The sequence below is a fragment of the Pteropus alecto genome, unplaced genomic scaffold, assembly GCF_000325575.1.
Source record: "Pteropus alecto unplaced genomic scaffold, ASM32557v1 scaffold3, whole genome shotgun sequence".
Lineage (NCBI taxonomy): Eukaryota > Metazoa > Chordata > Mammalia > Chiroptera > Pteropodidae > Pteropus > Pteropus alecto.
Genome location: NW_006442484.1, coordinates 68,760,761 through 68,774,102, shown reverse-complemented (window position 1 = coordinate 68,774,102; position 13,342 = coordinate 68,760,761). Strand labels below are relative to the sequence as shown.

Here is a 13,342-nt window from a genome sequence, read left to right as displayed (position 1 = left end):
AAACGCAAATCAACACTACAATAAGGAATCTCCTCATAGCCATTACAGTGACTATTATAAAAAAAATCCTACCAATTAAAAAATGGGCAGAAGACCTAAACAGATATTTCTCCAAAGAGGAAATACAGATGGCCAATAGCCATATGATAAGGTGCTCAAGATGGTCACTAATCATTAGACATGTAAATTAAAACCACGATGAGATATCACCTCACATCTGTCAGAATGGTTACCAATAAATCCAAGAACAAAAAGTGTTGGCGAAGATGTAGAGAAAAGGGAACCCTCATACACTGTTAATGGGATTGCAAATTGGTACAGCCACTATGGAAAACAGTCTGGAGGTTTCTCAAAAAATTAAAACTGAATATATCTTTTGATCCAGCAATTGCACTTCTGGGTATTTATCCAAAGAAAACCAAAACAATAATTTGTTAAGATCTATGCACCCCTATATTCATGGCAGCATAATTTATAATAGCCAAAATATGGAAGCAACCTAAATGCCCATCAACAGACGATTGAATAAAGAAATTATGGTTCATATATACAATAGAATATTACTCAAACATTAAAAAAGTGAAATCTTAACATTTGCAAAGACATGGATGGACCTAGAGGTTATTATGCTGAGTGAAATAAGTCAGACAGAGAAAGATAAATACCATATGATTTCACTTGTATGTGGAATCTAAGGAAAAAAATAAACTAATCAAAAAACAGACTCGTAAATATAAAGGACAATCTGGTGATGGCCAGAGGGAAGGCAGGCTGCGGGGGGAAGGTTGGAGAATGGGGTAAAGGGGTAAAGAAGTACAAATTAGTAATTGATAAATGGTCATGGGGATGGAGAGCATGACATAGGGAATGCAGTTAGCATTAATGTAATGGCCAGGTGGAGAGACAAAGGAGAGAAAGAGAAATCATTCTATAAACTATATAAATGTCTAACACATGTACTATATATTTTAAACTAATAATAATATTAAATTAAAAAAAGAAAAAAAAACCCCGAACAGTTGCACTGTTGGTTAAGAATGTAAAATGGGGCAGCCACTATAAAAAATAGTATTGCAATTCCTCAAAAAATTAAAAATAGAGTTACCATCTAACCCAGCAATCTCACTTTCAGGACTATATCCCAAAGAATTTAGAGCAGGATATCAAAGGGATATTTGCACATCCGTGTTCATAACAGCATTATTTACAATAGCCAAGGAGTAGGTGGAAAGCAATCTGAATATCCATTGACAGATGAATAAATTTTAAAAAGTGGTATATGTATAAATGGAATATTATTCAGCCTTAAAAAGGAAATCCTGTAACAATCTACAACATGGAGGAACCTTCAGGACATTATGCTAAGTAAAATAAGCAGTTACAAAAAGAAATACTGGATGATTCCATTTATATGAAGTATCTAAAATAGTCAAACTTACAAAAACAGAAAGAAGGTGGTGACTGCCTAGGAGTGGAGGGAGGTGGAAATGAGGGAAGTTGTTTATTATGGAGATTAATTTTTGCAAGATGAAAAAGTTCTGGAGATCTGTTGTACAATGTAAATATATGACTGAACTATATACTTAAAAATGCTTAAGATGGTAAACTTTTTTTTACCATAATTAAAAATTAAAAAATCTAATAGGTTAAAAGTAATAAAAATATTACTTGGCAAGCAAGTCTAAACTAATAAACTTTTTTTTTCTTTTTTTTTAGCTCTATGTGGACAAAGGCCACATCTTATTCCTTAATATCTTCATTCACTAGCATAGGGAGAGAGGCACAAGGCAAGTACTTCTTGCTGAATGAACATGAGAGTTGAAGGTAAAAAGCATCTAAGTCTTCAACAGTTAAGAGTAGTATCTTCAGATTCTTAGGTTTACGTGGTTCTATCCCTTAGCAATTATGTGACTATAGGCATATTATTTAACCTTAGTTTTCTGACTAAAAACTGAGATTATCTACCTCAAAAGTATTATGAGGATTAAAGGAATTGATATATGAAAAACACATGATACAGTGGCTGGCATTTTGAAAATGCTACATATGTCTTAGCTGTTATTATTTGTAGATGACTCAAATGGTAGTCTTATAATTCCATTAATATCTTCATCCCCATATAGTCTATCAGTTCAGAGAAAAGGAGCATTTTTTTATAATGTAAGCTGATTTTTGGAATAGAAAACTGCACCCTATGTTGAACTGTCCATGGTAAATATGGGCAATGTATGATCCATGGCATCACTGAAGAAAAACTTTTTTGGAATGGGTTAAAAATGGCACAACATTCTACTGAATAGTGAAGACAAGCCAGGAAGCGCTATGAGGCCAAGAGCGATCTAAAGGACGAAGTGGGAATGACTCAGAGGTCAATTTGAATGTTCTATATGTGGTGAATTCCAATAATATAGAGAGCAGGTAGGATGAATCTAATTTCAGCCAGGGTTGACTGACTAATCTTGTTTCTCTTGATCTCTCCTCTCCATCAGCTGAGAATTTACAGTCTACAAGTGCCCATATGAATGCTATTATCTACATGCTAGTTTACAAAGTTAAGCTAATGGGATCCTATAGGTTGGTACCTCCCAACTTGTTCCACCAAAATCAGTATAGTTGTCCCTCAGCATCTGTGGGGGAACGGTTCCAGCACCCCTGAGGGTACTATGGATACTCAAGTCCCTTATATAAAATGATGTATTTGCATATAACCTAAATAAATGAATACTCAAAATCTATGGATACTCAAGTCTCTTATATAAAATGATGTATTTGCATATAACCTAAATACATCTTCCTATACACTTTAAATCAACTCTATTACTTATAATACTTAATATAATGCAAATTATATGGAAATAGTCATTACACTGTATTGTTTAGGAAAATGACAAGGAAAAAAAAATCTGTACAAGTTCAGTACAGATGCAACCATTGTAGGCCTAACAACAGTACTATATGTAACAATATAACATTTTAGATCTGACGTTGGCGGAATCCACTGATGTGGAATCCACAGATACAGAGGACTGACTGTATACTATAGTATTGTGAAAGATTAAAATGTTTCTCAAAAGAAAAAAGAATGAAACACTGGGCTAAGAAAATTAACTCTTTTCTTTAATGCAAGACCTCTTTGATTCTTTCAATAAAATACACTAATCTCCAATAGGAATTCTATATAGCATGTCTCAAACCAAATTTGACTATATAATACTTTTTTTTGTGAGGTGGGGACCACCAAATAAATTTAAAGTAACACTGTCTTGCAAAATGATGCTCAAGGTTGGCACAGTTTAAAATAAGCAAATTTGGATGCAAATTTAATACAATATGATAGACTAGAAGAATTCTAAATTGATGATCAGGGAACCTGGGTTCAGATCCTGACTTTGACACTAACTAGTTGTGTAGCTTCCAGCGGGGTCCCTTTCCATTAAAGGACTGTTTCCTTATCTCTCTCTCTCTTTTTTTCTTTTTTAAAAAAAGGACTAATCAACATGTTCCACACCAAGACCATTAACTTTGTATTGAGGAGTATGCAAAACCAGCAATTTTAATTGATGGGCTAGAGGGGTGGCAAGCATTTTCATATAAAAATAAGCATTACTGTATTTTGGAGAATACAAAATTCAAATAAACTTTAAACAAAAAAATTTAAAGAACTCCTTGGTTTGGAGAATGCCTCTTAAAACCTCATAATTTCCATCTAAATATTTTTAAGAACAGAAGAAAATGAAAGGACTCTCCTAGTGGACTAGTCTGAGGACATGATGTGAGGATTAAACTGACCTCTGATTTCTCTCTCAGTACAGAAACAGGATTTTATGATTTCAAGCATACATGCAAAGAGATGGCCTATAAATTCTGAAATTAACTTGATAGACATATTTTTAGAAAAAAGTTCTTTCACATAATGTAAACTAGTAATAGAAGAGAGCTTCTTAACGTTATGAAGAACATTTACAAGGAACCTACAGCTATCATCTTATTTATGGTCTCCCATAGATGACTATTAATCTCTGTAACCTGTCAATATGTTACTTGACATGATAAGGGGGGGAATTAAGGTTGTTAATCAGCTGACCTTAAAATAGGAAAATTACCCTGAATTTTCTGGGTGGGCCCAATGTAATCAGAAGAGTCCTTGAAAGTAGAAAAGGGAGGCAGGAGGTATGATTATGAAAGGAAGATACAAAGATTCAACACTGCTGACTTTGAAGATGGAGAAACAGAGCCATGAGCCAAGGAATGCTAGGTAGCCACCGAAAGCAGGAAAGGGCAAGGAGACATATTCTACACTGGAATCTCCAGAAAGGAACATAGTCCTGCTGACACCTTGATGTTAGCCCAGCGAGACCCATGGTGGCCTTTGATCCTGAAGAATTGTAAGACAATTAATTTATGCTGTCTAAGTCACTAAGCTTATGGTAATTTGTGAGAAGCAGCAACAGAAAGCTAATGTACTTCCTAAGATGGGGAACAGGGCAAGGATGTCCTTCCTCTCTTACCACTCTTAATTAAATTTCCTCTCGGAAGTTCTAAAGTCTGCAATAAGGCAAGAAAAAGAAAAGGCACATGAATTAGAAAGGAAGAAATAAAACCGTCCATATTTGCAGACCACATAATTATGTAGAAAATCCCAAAGAACCTACAACAAAGCTCCTAAAACTAATTGAGTAAATTTAGAATAGTTACATGATAAAAGATTAATACAAAAGTCAATTTTATTTCTATATACCAACAATGAACAAATGAATATTTAAATTTAAAAAGCATATACCATTTAAAACAGTTCCCTATCCCCTAAGAAAACCCAAACCAAAACCCTGTATTTAGGTATAAATCTAACAAATAAGGCAGGATCTGTGTGCTGAAAAATGGAGAGTATATTGTGTTCACAGAATGCAAGAATCAGTATTATGTCATTCTCAATTTGAACTATAAAGTCAATACAATCCTAATCAAAATCTCAGCAAACTTTCTCATGGACATCAACAAAATGATTCTAAAATTTTTATGAAAATGCAAAGGAACCAGACAATAGCTAAATTCTGTAAAAGAACAAAGTTGTAGGACTCGCATTATCAAATTCAAAACTTACTAACAGTAATCAAGACAGCATGGTATTGGCAAAAGGACAGACACACAGACCAATGAAACAAGCTAGACAGTCCAGAAACAAAACACACAAATATGGTCAATTTTTGACAAAAGCGCAACAGAGAAAGGATAGTCTTTTTAATAAATGGTATTGGGTATATGGATGTCCATATACAAAACAAAAAAACCTTGACACATCTCATACTTTATACAAAAACTAAAAGGGATCATAGACCTAAATATAAAACAATTTGATACAGAGCAACTAGAACTCTCATACACTGCTGATGGGAATGCAAAAATGGTACAGCCACTTTGAAAAGAGTTTGGCAGTTTCTTATAAAGTTAAATATACACTTACTATTCCACCCAGCCAGACTGCTTGCTCCTAGATATTTACTTAAGTGAACTGAAAGTTCATATAAAAACCTATATGTAAGTGTTTATAGCAACTTTATAATGCTCCAAAACTGGAAACAACTAAGATCAAATTTAAGGTGACTGGATAAACAAACCACAGTACATCCATACAATGAAATACCAGTGATAAAGCCAACTATTGATTCATGCAACACTATCAATGAATCTCACATACATTTCACTAAGTGAAAGAAGCCAGATCCAAAAGGCTACAAACTACATGATTCCATTTATACAAGATTCTGGAAACGGCAAAAATATAAGGATGGAAAATAGTTTAGTGGCTTCCAGGGGCTATGGGAGAGGGCAGAGGCTAACTACCAAGAGGTATTACCAGGGATTCTTTTTAGGGGGATGTAACTCTTCTCTATGGCACTGTGATGGTAGATACATGACATCATACATCAAAGAGTAAAGTTAATTTATATGCAATCCCAGAATTGAATGAAGTTGGCGACAAATCTAACTATACTGCAAATGTATGATATAACCTCACTGAAAGGGTGAAGAAAGAAGGAGCAACCTAGGGAACTTTGAAAACTGCTTTCACTGGTACTTTAAAAACAAAATGAACTGTACAGAAATATTGGTAAATGTTTCTCACAGGGTCAAGTTAGCAATTCTGAAACTATTTTATATGTATACTAGAGTTAAACAAATAGGTAAACAAATTGTACTTAATGCTGAAGCCAAGTTTCTGTCAGAGAAAGATGCTACAAATAAGCAAAGAGGGGAAGACTAAAATGAACCCTGGTTACAGATGAGTCAGAGATGTTAGTATGAATCCATTTATTTTGGTAATATGCAGATACAAAAATACAGATGTACATATATGTGCTAGTATACATATGTATTTCCTCGCTCTGTCCTAGAAGTGTGAAACCCCAGTAGCAAAGCACACATCTAGTGCCCAGTTTTTCATTTCTGAATATCATTTTCCAATAAAAGGAACTAGACTCAGCTCTACCAATTTCTTAAAAGGTGTGACCTTCTACAAGATAGTTAATTTCTCTCTGAACCGTATCTCCTCTGTAAAGTGGAGATAAGCTTCTCTGTTATTGCAGGTAGAACAAACACTGGGCCCTTAAATAGTATCTCAGGGGAAAGGTCAGATTATATGGAATTAGGAGGTATGAGCATATAAGTGATGCCTGAAATACATGGGGGCATGGATGAAAGTTCCATAAGAAAATTTGAAAAGTGGGCAGAAAACCAGGTGAGTAAGCCAAAGAAGAGTTTAGGGGAATGAGCAGTCAAAAGTGTCAAATACTTCATAAGGTAAAGTAAAGAGAGCACTAGATTTGCCAGGTGGAAGGGAATCTGTACCTTTTCATAGACATAAGAGTGGTATGGTGGTCACAGAAGTCAGATTCTAGTGCATGGAAGTTGAAAAAGTAGAAGCAGCAATCTGGGAATAAAGTGGAAAGGGAACTATAGCAAAGTTTATAGTGAAACTAAATTCAAACAAAAGTATTTTGTTAAAGAGTAGTTAGATTGCTTCTCTGAAGATTTCAGACAGTCAAAGATTGTTAGAAACTGTAGCTATGTGTGCCCTGGCCCTAACTTGGTGTGTATGTATATGTGTGTTTATGTGCGGGGAGAGGGAGAAGGAGGTCATAAATGAATACAGAACAAAGAAAATTTGGTCTGCCAGTTAAAATAATGAGTTTTTATAAATGGGCAGCTCTCTAGGCTTTTATACGACAGAGCAGACAAGAAGCTTATAAGTGCTGCTTTCTCACTCATAATTACACCTTCTCTTAGTCTTTTCTGTATAAGGAGAAACGTTTCTGTTCCACAAAACCAAACTACAGAGACATAACCTGAAGTCCTTCTGTTTTTTTATAATCAAGAGGATTTCTCTTCTGACTGTTCTGCTGTGTCTCCTTAGAACTGATTTCTATAGTAAGTGCTGTTGTCTTAAATTTTACCACCTAGACTTGAGACTTCTTAATCAGATTTGCTTCTGATTTTTAAAAAAGGGTTAAACATTTCCTTACAAACATTTTAAAACGGAAAAGATTTAAATGTAGAGTTCAATATATATTTTAAAATACATTTAAATATGAATGCAGCCTCTATGCTTATTTATTATTATAATTTAAGTATAGATTAATCATAGATTGATGGAGCACAAATAAAATACGTCACTCGGCTTGTTTCCAACTCTTTTAGTTTTTTTTAAAGGCGAGACAACCCTTGTTTGACCTCACAGATTGTGAGGACCTTGTCATCTTATAATCCCTTTTTTAAAATTTTTTACGCCTACCGCATCTGGCCTTCTTAGGTGGTCTCACATCCAAATACTAACCAGGCCCGACCCTGCTTAGCTTCCGAAATCAGGCGAGAGTGGGCTTGTTCAAGGTGGCATGGCCGTAGACCCAACTCTTTTTCTAACATCCCAGAAAAAGCTCTGCCATTTCTCATAGCTTTGATGTAATTTACTATTACTCTATAATAGCTAAGAATATTTTAGGAATGAAAGAGGCTGGTAGAACTGGAATATGAAATTGCATATAAACAAATATTTCAACAGAGCACTACAATAACAAAGTGCTCTCCCAGGAATTATCTTATTTGACCCCAAAAGCAACCCCCTGAATGGTTGTGGGATCCCATTTTACACATTAGAAAACTGAAGTTTAAAAGGTTAATGTGTTCTTCCAAAGTCACAGCAAAAGGAGTACATCCAGGACTTGAGTCCAGATCTTCTAAGTTCAATCTCTGTGTTTCTTTCACATTATTCATAGTGTTTGAAGAATCTTGGGGTGAATAGCAGAGGAGTATTTTTTACCAATTTAAAACTTTTTATATCTTTATATACCTTATTTTCATTTTCTTCACTTTGCCTTAAGTCATTTCTCTATTAAAAATCCTAAACAAAATATTTAAATCATAACTAAATAAAAATACTAAGATAAGTTAATACAAATATTTTATTCTGTTTCTTGATGACAAGATCATTTATAGCTGTAAATTTACTTTATGATAATTACTTTAGCCCACATTTCATAGATTTTTGTGTGCAGCATTTTTATTGAAGACTAACTCTATTTTAAGATTTTGTTAATAACGAGGTATTCTTAGAATTAATCTATTTTCAAAGGATCTTTATTTAGATGTTAAACTTATTATTTTGAGTAAAGGTAATATTCATTAAGACATGTACTGGCCATCATATATTTACTATATTACAAATAAATTTAACTTAACATTTAATTTTAATATACATACATGAAATTCTTGATCTTCTTGAAATATACTACTCATGAAAAGAAATAATTTTTAAATAACCTAGCTAGCCGGTTAGAGCCTAGTGAAAATATAGCAAATTGTGCATTAAAACTCCCATGGGGAAACTGCATGAAAGAAAACTACTCTATAATCGAAGATTAATCCATAATCCCATTAGCCATCTTATAAGTGCAGCTAATTAAATAAAGATGTTTTAGCAAGATCAATCAATTCTACCAGAAAAAAACTCAACACCAAAATCCTATTGTCAGCAGATATAAAAGATACACATATGGCACAACCTGAAGGCATATTTGACTTACAATAATTTAAGTAAATGCAATATATGTACCTACCTGTTCTTCATTAGGCGAACCTCTCTCTTTCGGGCTGCTTCTTCAGCAGGCTGTGTAGGAAGTGCTGGGGAGGATGCCATAACAACTCCAGGGGCAATGGTGCTAGTGGGTGCTGTGCGGATCTGGTATGTTTGTACATCTCCAGAGGCAGCTTAAAGAAAAAAGATGAGTATGATATAAGACACTGAAGCACTGTGACTTGGTAAAACTACATGTGTCAATCATATACACTTTGGATTAAAAGGGGAAAACAATGGAACAGATGATTCTGACTAAAATACTGAAGGAACCAGCACTCTCTGAGTCATTATTGAGAAATAATTCCCAATGTAATGTATTTATTAGTATAGAAACTTGGGTGAAAGAAGTCTTAACCTACGTCTGCTAGAATGCAGTTCTATTCTGTTAACATGCTTACCAACCTTAAGTCTAAAAGGTAAGTAGGGCACAGCTTGGATCATCTTCCTAGATAGAGTATAGTCCTCAATGTCTTCCTTTGATATTGGTAAATTCATATTAAAAAATTTCAAGTAGACTCTTGCCACGACATAAAAACGACCATGATTTTTCATAAAATAGCAAAATGGAAGAGAAAATAAAGCATTATGGTCAACTATTATAAATTTTTAATTGAAACAAAACTCTAAGTATGAAAAAGTGTACCACGTGATGCCAATTATATTATTTGTAAACACTGTTTTAATGTAAATGATAATGACTAAAGTTTTATTCTTCTAACTAAATGATCCATTACTTGTGAAAAGAAATATAATCACTACTTGTCAGACTGCTTCTAAAAACAGCTTAATAATATGCCCTTCTAAGAATAAGGAATCTAACATTATTTGAAAGAATTTGAAGGACTTTATAAAATTATCCTTATTTGTTAAATATCAATTAAAATGTGTAGTTTGAGTGGAAAAGATTTATATACTAAACATGTTACCATCTTCAAACTGACGTTCAGAATTCAAATTCACTGACATCCTGCTTTACAATTTTTGAGTACCTGCATGTAAAGTGAAAAGGTGTTTTACTCCCATTAATAAGCAAAATATATTATCTTCTTCAAATATTATTTGTTTAGTAACAGAATATATTCTGTAAATACATTAGGGCCCTTTAAATAAATTATGACTCTCTCTAGTTGATGTTTTAGGATTATTTAAAAATTATCGACAGCGAAGGGGCACAACTGTCATTACCTAACAGAAGCAAAACATATTATTAATGAAAATATTTTTAGAAACATTTATTATTTCCTTAATATGCAAATTTTCAAGCTGGCATACATCATATTCTTGAAATATTCAAATGTGTTAAAAGAAAAATAGTTAACTCCTATCTATAAATATTCCTGAAATAAATAGGAAAAAAACAAAAAGCATTAAATTAAAAAATAAAAGAAAAAAATTCCATTTTCATAATTCATCAAGGATTTAACTACTACTTCTCTCCAAAGACCAGCAGAGCTGCACACTGGTATAAGATTTTTCAGAATATAATGCTTTCATTTAAAATAAAAAATGATGATCTTAGAAATGAGGATGTAAATTTATTTTGAATAAAAAGCAGAGAAACAGAATTTTGAACCTCCAAAGATTATTAATGACTTAGTACAACTCTCATTTGACACATGAAAAAAAATGAGGCCCAGAGAGAGGATGAGTCTTACACAAGGCCACATAGCGAATCTATAGTTAGAGCTAGAATCTAGCTTTCCTAACTCCTGATTTCATTGTCTTTCCTCTATCCTACTCTGTTTCTCCTACCCCCAAATGCTAGAGGTGTTAAAGATAGACATTATATTTTTAAAACTGAAAATAGTTGTTTTTATGCCATGACATTTTGGTCCAATTAGAATAATGGAAGAGTTCATGGAAAATATTATCTATCATAAAGAAAAATTAACTACATTTTAACAGTACTCTGCAGTATCATACTTACTTTTTCTGAGTTTATAACATTTTAACCTTTCAAAGAATTTACCACATGTATGAATTCTGAATTCTCTTACCTTGAACAACAACTTGGTTGCTGGGCACTAAGATCTGCTGTCCATCAGTGGTCTGTGCATACTGTAGAATGGTAGTACCCGGCTGAGTGGCGGCTGCATTGGTCATGGTTAATGTTTGCAGGCCCTGTACCCCATCGGTACCATTGTTAGCCAGCTGTATTGCTCCTCCCTGGGTAATGGCAACTAAAACCCAATGGATTTTTTGTTACAAGTTTAATTAATACCATATAAGACTTTTACAACACACTAAATTCAAAGTAGAATAATTTGCAAGACATAAGCTAGGAGAAATTATTACAGTAAATAACACCATCAAGAAGGATTTGGTATTCTCAAGTACTTTCTGCTCAGGAAGCCCACATCCAACTTCTATAATACAAATGCACTCTATGAACCACATTACAATTTATAATAATGTCTGTTAACAATTTTTTTAAAAAATAGATAAGTGAGAAAATATTAGATTCCTTTTGAAGTTATTTGGTTCAGAGGAGGTACCAACTTTGTGATCCATACTTCCTTTAATCTAGCATTAACTACCTAATATTTTAATTGTTTAATATTTGTTGTCCCACTAGGAAATAAATTTATTTAGAGTAGAAAATGATGGTTTTTCTTATCTATTTTCATGTACTTAATTAGCACAGAAATAGGCATGTAATAGGCACCCCATAAAATGTTGTTTTAATACATAATAAAGCAGTTGAATAATGCATCTTTTTCTCTACCTTGCTAGCAATGCATAAACTATAACAAAAGTCCATTCAATGAAACAACCGAGATATCCTATGGAACTTAATTATCAGTCTCTCACAGAGTTTAAAATTGGAGTTCAAGATCATCGTTTAGAGAAAAATGCCTTATTGCTATCTCTAAGTTACATATCTAAGCATCCTCATATAGGATCTTTTGTTGATTATTCATTAATTAACCATACTTGTCATTCATCTGTTACAAAGTAATCAAGTTTGGCCCATACTAATAACATGGAAAAAGTTTTTTAAAAAAAGAAATAGATCATTATTTTATTTGGACGAAGCAATCTTTTGGATACCAGCATTGAGATAAGTAGTTGGATCCTTCTCTAGATACAATCCCTGTTAAGAGTTCAAGTTTTCCAGAAAGAGGACTAAAAATTACAATATTACATATAAAATTGCATTAATGGATTTTTCAGTGAATATATCAACATGTCTGACACTTAAGCATGTTACTTTTTGTCTGTTAGAAAGGAATTAACTTGGGATCAATTGTTAGCCAGCTTTAATAACTAATATCCCGAGTCACACATCTATGGAAATTTGATTATCTACTGTTCAGTCAAGAAATAATAACAGTTAATGGCTATCATTTGGTTTAGCAAATGATACCTGTGGAAACTAAGATGCTGGCATATACAATCCATGCACTTTAGCTAATCCCATATGTTTTACTTATCTTAGACAAAGATAACACAAGGGATATGTAAGAACTATTCTGAGATTAATATTGCTGGATAACTTGAAAGAATCAGAAGGTTAATAGACTCAAACCACAATTTCTCATATAGAGTTAATAAGCAAATTCCACTGTATTTAATACACGCAGCTTTCTTCTTGGCTACATACAATGAACTCAAGGTGGGAAGAAAGAAGTAGAAAACTAGATAGCAAGAGATCTGGGTTCTAGTGCAAGTTCCATCACTAAACTGTTTTTTGAATCTGTTATCTCTTCTGTAAAAATAAAAATATCTGGTTCTAGCCACTAAGGACAATTGTTGTAAAAACCAAATGAGATCATGTATATATGAAAGCAGCCTATCAAACATGGTTTTTCTCAATACTTGTTTATATACTTGCCTATTCCAAAAGAATTTGAAATAGCTTTCATGAAATTAAATTCATTAAAGAAGAAAAAGAAGTCAAATGACTGATGTGTCTATACGTGTATATATAATAATTCTACTAGAAAATCTAGAAAGAAAAATACAATTAAACATAAAAGTAGCTGAGATTCTGAGTAGCCAAAATAAAGAGTTCTGAAAACATCATGGGTTACAGTTTTATTTAGTGAAACAAAAAATTCAAGTTCAAAATGACAGACACATATTTTTCTACCTAAAAATCTCTCAAGACTTTATCATCTGAGACAGTGAACCTAGCATGGATAAAACTAGTAACAGTATTAATAAAAAAAAAAATAACCAATTTATGAAGGAACAGAAATTGGTACAGCC

The 13,342-nt window shown here is 33.1% G+C and overlaps 2 protein-coding genes across 12 annotated transcripts in view; one reads left to right on the top strand and one right to left on the bottom strand.

The window, feature by feature from the left end:
- Positions 1-13,342, bottom strand: part of CREB1 (cAMP responsive element binding protein 1) — a 57,720-nt gene that overhangs the window by 7,550 nt on the left and 36,828 nt on the right. For 9 of the 11 annotated variants that reach the window (XR_439315.3, XM_006921393.3, XM_006921394.3 and 6 more), the window contains 2 exons: positions 11,128-11,310; positions 9,111-9,261 (listed from right to left, as the gene is read on the bottom strand). Coding sequence is in view for 10 of the 11 variants with exons in the window: in XM_006921393.3 (XP_006921455.1) it covers positions 9,111-9,261; positions 11,128-11,310 (334 nt within the window). In the remaining variant the exon portion in view is untranslated. Of the gene's footprint in view, positions 1-9,110; positions 9,262-10,056; positions 10,120-11,127; positions 11,311-13,342 lie in introns of those variants that run through there. The other 2 variants (XM_015596554.2, XM_025039492.1) reach the window with 2 other exon arrangements.
- METTL21A (methyltransferase like 21A) overlaps positions 1-13,342 on the top strand; it is a 56,028-nt gene that overhangs the window by 23,996 nt on the left and 18,690 nt on the right. The gene's annotated exons all lie outside the window — the stretch shown is intronic.